The 15,584-nt window shown below is 44.3% G+C and overlaps 1 protein-coding gene across 1 annotated transcript in view; it reads left to right on the plus strand.

Moving 5' to 3' along the window:
• The window catches only part of POMT2 (protein O-mannosyltransferase 2), a 47,890-nt gene that overhangs the window by 21,383 nt on the left and 10,923 nt on the right, over window positions 1–15,584 (plus strand). The window contains exons 9-12 of the mRNA XM_079913197.1: window positions 1,860–1,969; window positions 6,114–6,180; window positions 12,925–12,994; window positions 14,686–14,764. Of these exons, the coding sequence (XP_079769323.1) occupies window positions 1,860–1,969; window positions 6,114–6,180; window positions 12,925–12,994; window positions 14,686–14,764 (326 nt within the window). The remainder of the gene's footprint in view (window positions 1–1,859; window positions 1,970–6,113; window positions 6,181–12,924; window positions 12,995–14,685; window positions 14,765–15,584) is intronic.

Genomic DNA, 15,584 nt, shown 5'->3' on the forward strand with positions numbered 1-15,584 from the left:
CGCATCCATTCACTATTCACACCGGGTAACTGAGCAAGTGTTAGCCACATTGGAGGCTGTAAGTGGATGCCCTCCAGAGTCGAGAGTCTGGAGTAGAGTCTGCAGTAGAGGACCTCTACATGATGTGACCGTATGTGTTAAGTATAGAAAGAGGGAACGCAGAGCTGTGGGGATCAAAGGTGTAAGAGATCACTTCTGTTAGGGGGTTGGGGGGTGATCAGAGTGAGTGAGTTGCCTTGGAGTCAGGCCCTGGAAAAATGGGTAGGTTTCAGCAGAGGGAGATGGGGGAGAGGGCGTATCAGGCAGAAGGGAGAGCATGATCAAAGCCAAGAGCAGGGCAGAATTTAAGGCATAGGTTATATGCAGAAAAATACTGGAAGATAAGGTTGACAAGATAGGTTGGGCCCAGGTCATTATTTCCTGGAGGCAAGGACAATGTCTTTTAGTCTCTCCAGGGCCTAGAACACAGTGGGCCCACCCAGAGTGTGGAAAGAATGAAAAATAGGAAAGCAGGCAAAAATTGGTTCGGAAAGGCAGACACTGGATTCCACATTGGAGAAGTCAGCCTTGAGTTGCTTGAGGAAATCCATGCAGTGGGGCCAGTGGGCTTGGGGCTGAGGCTTTCAAAGGAGGACTAGCCAAGTACGGGATGGTCGATGCTGTGCAGTGGCTGTGGTCTGTGAGGAAACTGTAGAAAGAGGAAGACGACAGGGTGCGGTCAGGCCACTGGGCATGCAGGAGGAAGGGGCTGCTCAGGAGCAGTCCGTGAGGGAGTGTGGAGTTGAGAAGGGGGACAGAGCATAATCGAGAAGCAGCTGCGGTCAGCAGCGTGCGGGGCTGCGTGTGTTGACCAGCACGAGGACTTAGGAGGATGGAGTGGTGGCGTTAGCAAATTTCTACTCGTTATTCAAAAGGCCTAGCTCAGCTATATTCTCTTCCATCAAGCCATCCTCTTTTTACTCTTTGGGCAAGAATTTGTTCTACCCTGCTCTGGGCTCCCACCATGTCACACCTTGTCGCACCTTTGCTGGAGCGTTTGCTGATCATCCTGTGCTGCTCAGTGTGTGATGCCATCATCCCCAAGACTGGGCCCCACTAGGTCTGCAGCCAGGTCTCCTCCACCTTTGGATCCACCGTGTAATCGATACGGTCTAGCGACCAAATGAATGAACAAAGGGAGACAGGAGCGGCCAGCACTGGTGCAGTGAGACCTGTTTCGGTGGAGAGGGGAATGGCGGGCAGCCAGATTGCAGGGCGTGGAGAAGAGGGACAGTAAGAAGGCAAAGAGGCTCCTGCATAAGCCGGGGCCTGTGTGGGGAGGGGATGGATGCTCTTGGGTAAGCTGTTTACTCTGGGTTTTTGTTTTTGTTTTTTTAAATTCAGAGTAAAAACCCCAAACACCATTGAACAGTTACTACATGTGGTACTAGATTCAAAAGGCACAAAAGGATATATAATGAAAAGTCTCTCTTAACAGTCTATAGTAACAATGTATCTTGGAGAACATTCCAGATGAAGATATAAGATGCTTCTTCCTTCTTTATTCCATGGAATGTATATGATAGACCTTGAATGAAGGACAAGTTGTTCCTAGTCTTTTGCTTTGATAATAGCATTGTTAATACCCAGCTTCTCCTGAAGTCCTTAGGAAGGAGGGGAGGGGACAGGCGAGACTATTTGGTGAGATCCTCTTGAGTTGACTCCACTGGGGTGAGAAGGCAGCCGCGCATCTTGCTTTCGGCAGTCCGGGACCCAGTGGAGTCTGTTAGGGGCTGGGGAGGCCTGTGGCTTCAGCGGCCCCTGCAATCAGGGGCAGGTCTAGCGCTGCGCCAGCTCACACCGTCGCTGTCTGCCCGCAGACCTGGCCTATGGCTCTGTGATCACCGTGAAGAGCGCGCGGATGGCCGTCGGCTACCTCCACTCGCACGGGCACCTCTACCCCGAGGGCATCGGCGCCCGCCAGCAGCAGGTCAGTGAGCCCTTTGTGCGCTTGAGTTGCGGCAGCACTAAGCTGTTTGCCATGACTGAACCCTCCGTTCTCTTTCTGGCTTCCCCTCCTTTACCCGCACTGTTTCCCCGGCTTGAAACATCCTTTTCCTCTGCCTAACTCCAGCTTCCCTAGGCTTCAGCTGGGGAGTTCCCCTCTGACCACCATGACCTCCCTCTGCCTGCTCCTGGGTTAGGTGCGTCTGGTGTGGGCGGCTTTCCCGGCACCTTTACAAGCTTGTGTGGTAACCCTCTTCGCATTGAATTGTGAGTGCTTCCTTCCTCCTGTCTCTTTGCTGTTTGATTGCTGGCTCCTGGAAGGCTCCGTGCCCAGCACGAAGTGGATGATGGGTAGAGCGTAATGGTTATAAACACAGGCCTGGGAACCAGACTAGTTTATCTGGGTTCGAATCCTGGTTCCACTAGAGTGTGACTTTGAACAAATTCCTTAACCTCTCTGTGCTTCAGTGGGCTCATCTTGAAATTGGGGAAAATAAATAGTACTTCTCTCCATCATAAGGTTGTTGTGAGGATTAAGTGAGATAATCCGTATGACGTGCATGCTGGAGGATTAGCCGTGAGTATGATCTGAACGAGTGAGCGACACTGTCCGCGTCCACGTTAAGGAGTGGTGGATGTGGCTGTGGTGGATGATGCCTGAGAGGGAGAAGGATGGGGTCGGAGAGGTCCGTGGGGCCAGATTATGGAGAGGCCTTACGTGTTACAGTAGATTTAATTTTGTTCTGTAGACGCTGGGGAGGCATTGAAACTTATTAAGGGATAAGATGTGCTTAGATTTCTAGTTTAGAAGGACAGCTCTAGCAGGAGTGTGGTGGATTGGAAGGAGGAGGAGACTAGAGGCAATAATCATGACAGAGGATGGTGAACGGAGGCAGAGGCCACAGGGAGAGAGGTGGGAAGTGATTTAGGAAACTCTTCACAGGTTGAATGTCAGGGCCTGGTAACTGATAGATGTCAGGGGTGAGCCATGTCCAGGTCTGTAGTCTGGAGGTCAAGGTGTTTGTGTGATAATGCTGTTTCACCATAATCAGAATTGGAGGAGGAAGCATGGCTTTGGAGATGAGTTTCCCTTGTGTATTTTAGCTCTGGGACTTGTCTCAGGAAAGAGACATGAGTGTGTAGCATACAGGTGTCAGTGACACAGTGGGGGATGGGTGACATTGCCCTGAAGCAGTGTGCAGAGGGAGGAGGGCCAGCAGAGGAGCCCTGGGGAGCAGGAGCACGTAAGGCAGCATTAAAGGCGCTCAGAGTGGTGCTGGTAGAAGTGGCTGAGAAGGAAGGGGTGGACGGGAAGGTTGGAGGAGAAGGGGAGGAGAGTGCCGAGCAGAGGGTCTCCAGTGGGAGGAGACGCCAGCAGTTCAGGTGCTGCAGAGACCTCGGAGAAGGTGAGGACAGAGGAAGAGGCCTTCGAAGGGCAACATGGGAGGCCTGGCAACTCTGACAAGGGTGGCTTCCATGGCGTGGGCAGGGCGGAGGCCTCGGATGCAGTGACCCGAGGAGAGGAGAGTGCGGAGGTCGGGGCTTCAGGGCTGGCTGCTGCTCTGAGAAGCTTGAAGTGAAGTTTCTCTTCCTGCAAAATGATCAAAACCTTTACTTTGTGAAAAACTTTTGCTTCTCAAAATATTTGATTGTTATTATTTCCTTATTTACTAGAAGGTTGACCCACAGTATTGGGTTTTGGTATCAGTTTCCCATTCTTGACTCTCCGCTTCTCTCTAGCACAGTGGTTCTCAACCCTGGCTGCGCTTTAGAGTCCATTGGAGAGCTTTTAAAAAATTCTGATGCCTGAGGTCCACCCCAGAGATTCTGACTTAATTGACCTAGGATGGGGCCCATGCATTGTGCATTTTTGTTTTGGTTTTAAGCTCTCCAGAAGAGTCTAATGTACTGCTAGCCCGTCCATAGTGATACCTTGCTGCTGGTGTCATGTAGGAGATAAAGTTACAGATGTGGTGATGAGGAACGTCTATACTGTGCAAAGGGAGAGAAGAGCCACGTTCTGAAAGGCCCTATTAAGCTGGCCTTAGTGTTACACACTTGAAGCCCATGGGTAGAGGCATGAAGTTGTGACAGTCATCTAGAGAGAGCACATTAGGCCAAGGGACAGAGAGCCTGGCTTTGTCACTGACTGAGTCACTGAGCCTTTCGCAGCCTGTGTCTTCATCTGTAAATTGAGGGGACCGCACTAAATAACCTCTAGTAGCCCTCCTCTGCCCTGTAGTTTAATGTCTTGTTAACAGCTCTAGGTCTCGATTTTTAAATGTTTTTAAAGCATAACGTTTATAAAGTAAGATTGGAAAGTGTAGAAAAGTATAAAAAAAAACCCCAAAGTTACACATAATCCAAGGATCATTGTTTATCCACGTAGTTTGATGTACAACATTCTGCTGTAATAGCATACCTGTGTCCCTAGGAGACCTCATATTATAAAAAACTCCATTGTAAAAATAAATGTTTCAAGGGGAAAAAGAGGCCATGGACTATATTCACAATAAGTGATTTTTCTAATAGGAATTTTAATAATAATGGTTTTTGAAAAAACAAAACAAAAAACAAAATGACAGCGCAGGGTGCACACACAAGCACCACAAAAGCTTAACATCCTTGAGCAAAATCGAGCTGGGTGAGCTTGATGTGTGCAGCTTTTGATGGGGAGCGTGGACTTAATTTCTCTGTGGCTGCCACAACTTTTAACGTGTATGTTCTTAATACCATTATTCCTAATTGTTGCTGAGAAAGCAAAAACCACTGAAACAAAGCAGCCATGATACACGCATAATAATTATTTTCCTACACGCTAATTCCAAATCTCTTTGCAAGTAAATAAGTCATGTTTTGTCCAATTGGAGTTATTAAAACTCACGTTGTAAGAGAGATGCCTTTGTTTCCGTTGCTTCTGGGTATTTATGTGCTTGTATACATAATTAGCATAATTGTATGTATGCAGTCTCTATCCTGGGAGCTTTGGAGCTAGCTCCCTCCGTTTGAATCCTGTCTCTCCAGCTGACAAGCTGTGAGACCTTTACTCAACCTCAGAGAATTACTTACCCTCAGTTTGCTTTTAAGTAAGGTGAAGGTAACCATAGTCCCTACAACCTAGCGATAAGACCTGTCCAGTGCTTAGAGCAGTGCCTAGTGATAAATGGTAACCATTTTCAACAGCAGCATGTTATACACCTTCTCCTGTGCTGGGTAAAAATGCCCTGAAACATTTTCTGCGGCTGCATAATATTCTATCCTGTGGACATAACCAGCACGTAACTCTTCCTTTAGTATTGGACATTTATACTGTTCCCAGGATTTTTGCTGGTAGTTTAATTGCAGCATTACATGCGTGTACACTCATGCACACACAATTTTTAAAAAATCAGTGTATACAAAATGGCTATGTCTAAAACTTCAGGCTTCTAGGATAAGATTTTTTTTTTTTTTTTTTTTTTTTTTTTTTTTTACAGTACGCGGGCCTCTCACCGCTGCGGCCTCTCCCGTTGTGGAGCACAGGCTCCGGACGCGCAGGCTCAGCGGCCATGGCTCACGGGCCCAGCTGCTCCGTGGCATGTGGGATCCTCCCGGACCGGGTCACGAACCCGTGTCCCCTGCATCGGCAGGCGGACTCCCAACCACTGCGCCACCAGGGAAGCCCCTAGGATAAGATATTAATAGAGTTTTTTTCGTTTCATTTGGCCATATTCTAGAAAAATACCATGAATTTTTCATTTAGAAAGTTTGAGACATGGTCTTGATGACTTTTTAAAAATGAACTAAATCCTCGTTGTGTGCTGGAGACTGTGTTACACAAGGTGTTATTGTTCCTCCCTCTAGGAGGTGGGAAGTTGAAAGATAGGATGCAGAGGGGTACACAGAGACAAATCAAAAAGGCTTTTGTGGGAAAAGACCTCTAAATATAGAAGGAAGGAGAGAAAGTAGCATTTACCAAATGCTACTTCGGAGCCCTGTCGGGAAACACAGCCCCTCGGGTTGGTGGCTGGGGATTCTGAAAAAGGCTTAAGCAACATTGGCTTGCTATTGATTGTCCTGTGGCCGGCTGCGCTGATAGTGACTGTCTTCTCCCTCCCACCTCCTCCTCCCTCCCCCACCCTACCCAGGTCACCACCTATTTGCACAAGGACTACAACAACCTGTGGATTATCAAGAAACATAATACAAATTCAGGTAATGCGGTAGGGAACTGGCGCTTCTTGTATTATTACTTACTCTGAGCCCTCCTTAACATTTCTCATGCCTCCAAAAGAATGGTGCTGGGATGGGCTTTCCTGAGCATTCTTTGCCATCTTTACAGATCTCAGTTATCCTTTCAACAGTTATTTATTGAGCCCCTGCTACGTTACAAGGACTGTTATAGGCATAGGGATAAGCAGTGAGCAAGACAGATAAGATCTCACTCTTAGAGCTGTCTTTTCTTTTTTAATTTTTAAATTTAATTTTATTAATTTTTTTATACAGCAGGTTCTTATTAGTCACCCATTTTATAGGCAACAGTGTATACATGTCAATCCCAATCTCCCAATTCATCACACCACCCCCACCCCCACCCCCCGCCGCTTTCCCCCCTTGGTGTCCATACGTTTGTTCTCTACGTCTGTGTCTCAATTTCTGCCCTGCAAACCGGTTCATCTGCACCATTTTTCTAGGTTCCACATATATGGGTTAATATACGATATTCGTTTTTCTCTTTCTCACTTACTTCACTTTCTGTGACAGTCTCTAGATCCATCCATGTCTCTACAAATGACCCAATTTCGTTCCTTTTTATGGCTGAGTAATATTCCATTGTACATATGTACCATATCTTCTTTATCCATTTGTCTGTCGATGGGCATTTAGGTTGCTTCCATGACCTGGCTATTGTAAACAGTGCTGCAGTGAACAGTGGGGTGCATGTGTCTTTTTGAATTATGGTTTTCTCTGGGTATTTGCTCAGTAGTGGGATTGCTGGGTCATCTGGTAATTCTATTTTTCATTTTTTAAGGAACCTCCATACTGTTCTCCATAGTGGCTGTATCAATTTACATTCCCACCAATAGTGCAAGGGGGTTCCCTTTTCTCCACACCCTCTCCAGCATTTGTTGTTTGTAGATTTTCTGATGATGCCCTTTCTAACCGGTGTGAGGTGATACCTCATTGTAGTTTTGATTTGCATTTCTCTAATAATTAGTGATGTTGAGCGGCTTTTCATGTGCTTCTTGGCCATCTGTATGTCTTCTTTGGAGAAATGTCTATTTAGGTCTTCTGCCCATTTCTGGATTGGTTTGTTTGTTTTTTTAATATTGAGCTGCATAAGCTGTTTATATATTTTGGAGATTAATCCTTTGTCCATTGGTTCGTTTGCAAATATTTTCTCCCATTCTGACTGAGGGTTGTCTTTTCGTCTTGTTTGTAGTTTCCCTTGCTTTGCAAAAGCTTTTAAGTTTCATTAGGTCCCATTTGTTTATTTTTGTTTTTATTTCCATTACTCTAGGAGGTGGATCAAAAAAGATCTTGCTGTGACTTATGTCAAAGAGTGTTCTTCCTCTGTTTTCCTCTAAGAGTTTTACAGTGTCCAATCTTACATTTAGGTCTCTAATCCATTTTGAGTTTATTTTTCTGTATGGTATTAGGGAGTGTTCTAATTTCATTCTTTTACATGTAGCTGTCCAGTTTTCCCAGCACCACTTATTGAAGAGACTGTCTTTCCTCTGTTGTATATCCTTGCCTCCTTTGTCATAGATTAGATGACCGTAGGTGCATGGGTTTATCTCTGGGCTTTCTATCCTGTTCCATTGATCTATATTTCTGGTTTTGTGCCAGTACCATATTATCTTGATTACTGTAGCTTTGTAGTATAGTCTGAAGTCAGGGAGTCTGATTCCTCCAGCTCCATTTTTTTCCCTCAAGACTGCTTTGGCTATTCGGGGTCTTTAGTGTCTCCATACAGATTTTAAGATTTTTTGTTCTAGTTCTGTAAAAAATGCCATTGGTAATTTGATAGGGATTGCATTGAATCTGTAGATTGCTTTGGGTAGTATAGTCATATTCACAATATTGATTCTTCCAATCCGAGAACATGGTATATATCTCTGCATCTGTTTGTATCATCTTTAATTTCTTTCATCAGTGTCTTATAGTTTTCTGCATACAGGTCTTTTGTCTCCCTAGGTAGGTTTATTCCGAGGTATTTTATTCTTTTTGTTGCAGTGGTAAATGGGAGTGTTTCCTTAATTTCTCTTTCAGACTTTTCATCATTAGTGTATAGAAATGCAAGAGATTTCTGTGCATTAATTTTGTATCCTGCAACTTTACCAAATTCATTGATTAGCTGTAGTAGTTTTCTGGTGGCATCTTTAGGATTCTCTATGTATAGTACCATGTCATCTGCAAACAGTGACAGTTTTACTTCTTCTTTTCCAATTTGTATTCCTTTTATTTCTTTTTCTTCTCTGATTGCTGTGGCTAGGACTTCCAAGACCATGTTGAATAACAGTGGTGAGAGTGGACACCCTTGTCTTCTTCCTGATCTTAGAGGAAATGCTTTCAGCTTTTCACCATTGAGAATGATGTTTGCTGTGGGTTTGTCGTATGTGGCCTTTATTATGTTGAAGTAGGTTCCCTCTATGCCCACTTTCTGGAGAGTTTTTATCATAAATGGGTGTTGAATTTTGTCAAAAGCTTTTTCTGCATCTATTGAGATGATCATATGGTTTTTCTCCTTCAGTTTGTTAATATGGTGTATCACATTGATTGATTTGAGTATATTGAAGAATCCTTGCATCCCTGGGATAAATCCCGCTTGATCATGGTGTATGATCCTTTCAAAATATTGTTGGATTCCGTTTGCTAGTATTTTGTTGAGGATTTTTGCATCTATATTCATGAGTGATATTGGTCTGTAATTTTCTTTTTTTGTAGTATCTTTTTCTGGTTTTGGTATCAGGGTGATGGTGGCCTCATAGAATGGGTTTGGGAGTGTTCCTTCCTCTGCAATTTTTTGGAAGAGTTTGAGAAGGATAGGTATTAGCTCTTCTCTAAATGTTTGATAGAATTTGCCTGTGAAGGCATCTGGTCCTGGACTCTTGTTTGTTGCAAGATTTTTTTTTTTTTTTTTTGCGGTACGCGGGCCTCTCACTGTGTGGCCTCTCCCGTTGCGGAGCACAGGCTCCGGACGTGCAGGCTCAGCGGCCATGGCTCACGGGCCCAGCCGCTCCGCAGCATGTGGGATCTTCCTGGACCGGGGCATGAACCTGTGTCCCCTGCATCAGCAGGCGGACTCTCAAGCACTGCGCCACCGGGGAAGCCCTGTTGCAAGATTTTTAATCGCAGTTTCAATTTCACTACTTGTGATTGGTCTGTTCATATTTTCTATTTCTTCCCTGTTCAGTCTTGGAAGGTTATACGTTTCTAAGAATTTGTCCATTTCTTCCACGTTGTCCATTTTATTGGCATAGAGTTGCTTGTTGTAGTCTGTTAGGATGCTTTGTATTTCTGTGGTGTCTGTTGTAACTTCTCCTTTTTCATTTCTAATTTTATTGATTTGAGTCCTCTCCCTCTTTTTCTTGATGGGTCTGGCTAATGGTTTATCAATTTTGTTTATCTTCTCAAAGAACCAGCTTTTAGTTTTATTGATCTTTGCTATTGTTTTCTTTGTTTCTATTTCATTTTTTTCTGCTCTGATCTTTATGATTTCTTTCCTTCTACTAACTTTGGGTTCTGTTTTCTTCTTGTTTCTTTAGGTGTAAGGTTAGATTGTTTATTTGAGATGTTTCCTGTTTCTTGAGGTAGGCTTGTATAGCTATAAACTTCCCCCTTAGAACTGCTTTTGCTGCATCCCATAGGTTTTGGATCGTAGTCTTTTCGTTGTCATTTGTCTCTAGGTATTTTTTGATTTCCTCTTTGATTTCTTCAGTGATCTCTTGGTTATTTAGTAACATACTGTTTAGCCTCCATGTGTTTGTGTTTTTTATGTTTTTTTTCCCTGTAATGGATTTCTAATCTCATAGCATTTGGTCAGAAAAGATGCTTGATATGATTTCAATTTTCTTAAATTTACTAAGGCTTGATTTGTGACCCAAGATGTGATCTATCCTGGAGAATGTTCTGTGTGCACTTGAGAAGAAAGTGTAATCTGTTGTTTTTGGATGGAATGTCCTATAAATATCAATTAAATCTATCTGGTCTGTTGTGTCATTTAAAGCTTGTGTTTCCTTATTAATTTTCTGTTTGGATGATCTGTCCATTGGTGTAAGTGAGGTGTTAAAGTCCCCCACCATTATTGTGTTACTGTCGATTTCCTCTTTTATAGCTGTTAGCAGTTGCCTTATGTATTGAGGTGCTCCTATGTCGGGTGCATATATATTCATAATTGTTATATCTTCTTCTTGGATTGATCCCTTGATCATTATGTAGTGTCCTTCCTTGTCTCTTATAACATCTTTATTTTCTAGTCTGTTTTATCTGATATGAGTAATGCTACTCCAGCTTGCTTTTGATTTCGAAGTGCATGGAATATCTTTTTCCATCCCCTCACTTTCAGTCTGTATGTGTCTCTAGGTCTGAAGTGGGCCTCTTGTAGACAGCATATAGATGGGACTCAGACAGCTGAGGCTCAGACTTAATCCAGAAGAGGTTACCTGGACACGTGCCTGGGGCACACTGTGGCTGCTTTCATTTCTGATTTAGAGCACACCAAGCCTTGCAGACCCCAGCATGTGGTACAGCTCAGGTTGTCTGGATGTGATAGAGGGCTGCTGCCCACTGGTCATCCCAGGCCTGGGCCAGTCTGTTGGAGATCTGCGGGCCTGCCAGCCCTGTGGCTGGGCTCGTCTAGGCTGGTGCCCGGGACCTCCCTCAATGCCTGCGCACCTGCCTCTGACAGGCCAGGGTGAAGCTGCTCTGAAGCACACCTATGGGGCTCCCAGGGCTTTGTGACAAGGGCTATGTCTGGATCTTCTGGTTTTTCGGTCAGACAGCTGGCTACCTGCAGACTGTGCCCTTTGCTGCGGCCGAGAAGAGAACAGAACAGAGGGCATCTCCCGCTCACCTTCTGATTGTCTTATGCCATAGGTGTTCTCTCCTCAGCAAACACCACCTGGCTCAGCCTGTCTCGAGTCAGCTGCTCCTGACCTTTGTGGGGAAGTGGGCAGCTGCTCATCTAAATTTACCTTCTCTGTTCCTTTCGCCACCTCCCCTTATTGCCATGGTTTTTAGCCTTGAAACGTGGCCCGTATGACCACTGTCTTTGCATCCTAGTCCTCGGTAATATAAATTATGACACCATTGGGCAGGATCTATTTCTGTCCCTTATAGTACTGTTATAGATTGTGTTTTGATTCAACAGGCCAAACATAAGCGGTCTGTTGCAATGAGGGGTTCTGAGGGAAGACCAGCTTTCCTTCTAAAGTCATGTGGGCACGGACCAAGTCTTTGAACGTCCCTGTTCTGTTATTCCACTGTGGCTTCCAGGTTAAGGTGGCTGCATATCACTCCAGTGACTAAGGATTCGTGTGAAGGCAGATCACTACAGGCATTCTGGGAAGGGGGAGCTGTCTAGACAAAGGTCTTTGTGTTCTTCATGGCCATAAGTGCCCCTCCCCCACAGATCCATATTAAGTAAAACTTCCCTCCCCTTTGACTTATTTGATTTGTCATCTTGCTGATTCTTCTTCTTTTTTTAAATAAATTTATTAATTTATTTTTGGCTGTGTTGGGTCTTCATTGCTGTGCACAGGCTTTCTCTGGTTGCGGTGAGCAGGGGCTACTCTTGGTTGCAGTGCACGGGCTTCTCATTGCAGTGGCTTCTTTTGTTGTGGAGCATGGGCTCTAGGGAGCGTGGGCTTCAGTAGTTGTGGCACGCAGGCTCCGTAGTTGTGGCTTGCAGGCTCAGTGGTTGTGGCTCATGGGCTCTAGAGCACAGGCTCAGTAGTTGTGGTACACAGGCTTAGTTGCTCTGTGGCATGTGGGATCTTCCTGGACCAGGGATCGAACCTGTGTCCCCTGCATTGGCAGGCGGATTCTTAACCACTGTGCCACCAGGGAAGTCCTGATTATTCTTCTTAAGAGACCTTAGAAGGCAGCGCAGGAATGGGCATTTCTACAGTTGAGTTCTCTAATTCTCTTGAGAGCCAGTGATTTGTCCTGGCAGATTTGTCTTTCCTGACCTTGAGTGTTAGTGTCTACTGCCTGGGACAGAAATTTGCAAGGACCTTCTGTGTTGCTGTGATTATTGCCAACTCCTTTTCCACTGTCATCACTTTTCTAGATCCTCAATGGTCTTGACTTCTTGACGATACAGAAGTAGTTCTTTTCTTTCATCATTTTCTTTGCCTCACGTTTATCAAGTCTATAGCCAGAGACAAGATAATCACTGGCCAAATATGCAGGGTTTAACATTTGATTTTGAAGAGAGCTGGGCAAATGGTCTTTTGCATGGAATTCATATTTGGAAGACTATATTTTTACTTCTAAAAGGAAAATCTTATTATTTAGCTTCCCAGCTTAAAAATCCTCTAGTGGGGGCTTCAGTGCTTGTCAGATAAAGGCCACATTTCCTAGCATGGCATACACAGTCTGGCCCCGTTTGTCCATACCCTCACCTATGCCCACTCTCCTTCCTGCCCACCCTCCCTAACCATGTGAATTCATTTGCCACTGATTCAGATGAGTTTTGCTCTTTCATACCTCTCTGGCTTTTCCCCACTTGCTCACCTGACAAGTTCTCCCTCTCCTTTGAGAGTCTTTTCAGTCATTATCTCTGGGATACCCTTCCCTCATCCTCTGAGACAGTTCACTTTGGTCCCACAGCACTCTGTCAGTACCTCATGCGCATACCACGTTGTACTCTAACTCTTTACCGGTAGGTCCTTAATTAATGCTAGCTTAATGAGTGAACGGTTTCAGACATCAATGCTTGTTTCTTCTTGACAGATCCCCTAGACCCTTCACTCCCTGTGGAGTTTGTAAGACATGGAGATGTCATTCGACTAGAACACAAAGAGTAAGTAAATTTGCTGTTTGGGATAAATGAGTGGCATGAGCATCAAAGGTACAGAGCTCTTTTAAGCTGGAAATAAACAGAAGTCAAATGTGGATGAGGCTCTAGTAAATGGAACAAGGCTGCTGTGCTAGAATGGGAGAATGATTACTTTGCCTGTTTTGGCTTTGGGAAGCTTTGGATTTTGAAGGTGCCTTTCAACTGCCCTTTTCCTAGGGGGAAGAAAGAAAAAAATTGGGTTGCCCAAAGCTTTTTCTTAAGCGGCTGCCTTGAGAAAGGTATAGGAGTCTGTTTCTGAATATGGCAAACTAGTTCATTTAACCAGTGTTCTCACTGAGAATGACTAAAAATGCTGGAAAATGTAGAAACATCTTAAAAGCATAAAGAACTGACAAGATAGTAAGGAGTTACTAGGTCAAAATCTCAGTGAAAGGGGGAATCCAGAGAAAAAGTGGGACACTGTGGCCACTTCTGCCTTGAACCCACAATCTTGAGTTTTGATTTTTGGGTTTTGACTGCCTCTAGAGAGAAGAAGTTTTAAAGTCAAAGCTCTAGGCTCACCCGAAGTGGTAAATTATTGGATCTTCCCCAAAGTTTGTAACCCCCAAAGGCTTAGGGTTAGGATAAATCCGCCCTATCTACCTATATCCAGAGTGTGTTTGGGAGAGCAGGGCGGGGGGTGAGGTTGGTAGGGACACTAAATCTGGTTCCTAAGAAGCTGTAATTACCAGTTGATCTTCACATGGATTTGCAACCCAAATTCATTTCACCTGGATGGTCTCAAAATCTTCAGGCCATGAATTTAAATGAACATGGTCCTAAGACTGTGGTAATGTTCCCTAGGTGCCTGGCTAAAAGCAAATGTTAATCCTCTTTTGGGAAATACATGGTTATCTATTCCTATAAATAGTTTTTCAGTGACAGTGAATAGTACACAGTAAAAAATAACTAAGCACACAAGGAAATAGGGCACCATGTGCAAGAATGAACAGGAAAAATAGGCAATAGAAGCAGCCCTGCAAAAATTTCATATGAATTGTCAGATACAGAATTTTTTTTTTAATCAGGGATTTTTTAATATACATATAGAAAAGCTATGAGCAGTGTTTTTTCCCTAGTCAGTAAGATTATGGATACTTAAAATTTTAATTTAATTTTTTAAAATAAATTAAAATTTATTAACTAAATTTTATTTTTGCAAATTTCCAATATTTTTATAATGAACATTGATTACTTATTATGGATAAAAGTAAGGATTATTACAAAAAACACAAAGTAAACAAAATCTAAATGAAACCCTCCACTTCCCCCACAGATCCCTACTTTGTAAAACTGGTGATAGGAGTAGAAAGCGTAGATGGTAGGGAGGAAGTTTACCTATCTCAGGCATACATAGATCACAAATTTTAGTTTTCTTCTCCCTAAACCTGCCTCTGAAGTCAGGCTAGCTTGCCTCAAAGCCACCAATGTGTTCAGTCATCCCCCTGCCCCCCACCTGAAGTTGTGGGGTGAACAGGAAGTGAAGCCCCTTTCTTGGCGTATGGTCCAGTACTCCTCACAATATGTTGGATTTAATGGTTTGGATTCTAATTTTTCTTATCCAAACAGATGACTCTGAGTAGCCTTGGTAAAAGAAGAAACATTGCACATCTCTTTTCTTCAGGATAGTGGCACTTCTCTCTTTTAATTTCTAGGACTTCTCGGAACTTGCACAGTCACTACCACGAGGCCCCCCTGACCCGGAAGCACTATCAGGTCACAGGCTATGGCATAGTAAGTGAGCCACTCGAGTGTCAGCAGGATGTCAAAAACTGTGGGGCCTGGCTCAGGGCCATGTGGCGGAACACAGCCTCCCCAGAATTCTGGAATGTTCCTAACGATTGGCTGCACAGGGACTCTTAACATTTAGGAACTTTCTGGCTAGGCTTTTTGCTGTGGGAAAGGCAGCCTATGAAGTCTAATTGTTTCCATCTCTTGCCTCCCATAATTACCATGCCATTTTTATGTTCTGACACTTAATAAATGTCAAATATGAATACTGTAAGGGTCCCTTTTAAAATCATATTATACTTAGAAGCCACAGGGCCACAATATGACCCCAGATGAATATGCAAGTTTATCCTTTGCCAGATTCCAAATTCTCATTGGCTTTATTTTTTTATTTTTATTTTTTTTGCGGTACGCGGGCCTCTCACCGCCGCGGCCTCTCCCGTTGCGGAGCACAGGCTCCGGACGCGCAGGCTCAGCGGTCATGGCTCACGGGCCCAGCTGCTCCGCGGCATGTGGGATCCTCCCGGACCGGAGCACGAACCCATGTCCCCTGCATCGGCAGGCGGACTCTCAACCACTGCACCACCAGGGAAGCCCTCATTGGCTTTATTTTTAAGGATTACTTCCCTGTTCCACAGAGGGATATTGTGGGTGATGCAGTTAATAGAGGAAGCTCTATGAGTATTTATGGCTTGGGGAGTAATTTGAAAACAGAAACAACTAGTGGGAAAGTAGATTTATGACTATCTGTTACGTTCCCTTCCAAGGGCTTTGGTGCTTCAGTAAAGATTCTGGGTTCCTTAAGGTGGAATTCCCAACCCTC

This window comes from Stenella coeruleoalba (assembly GCF_951394435.1).
Source record: "Stenella coeruleoalba genome assembly, chromosome: 2".
NCBI classification, from domain to species: domain Eukaryota; kingdom Metazoa; phylum Chordata; class Mammalia; order Artiodactyla; family Delphinidae; genus Stenella; species Stenella coeruleoalba.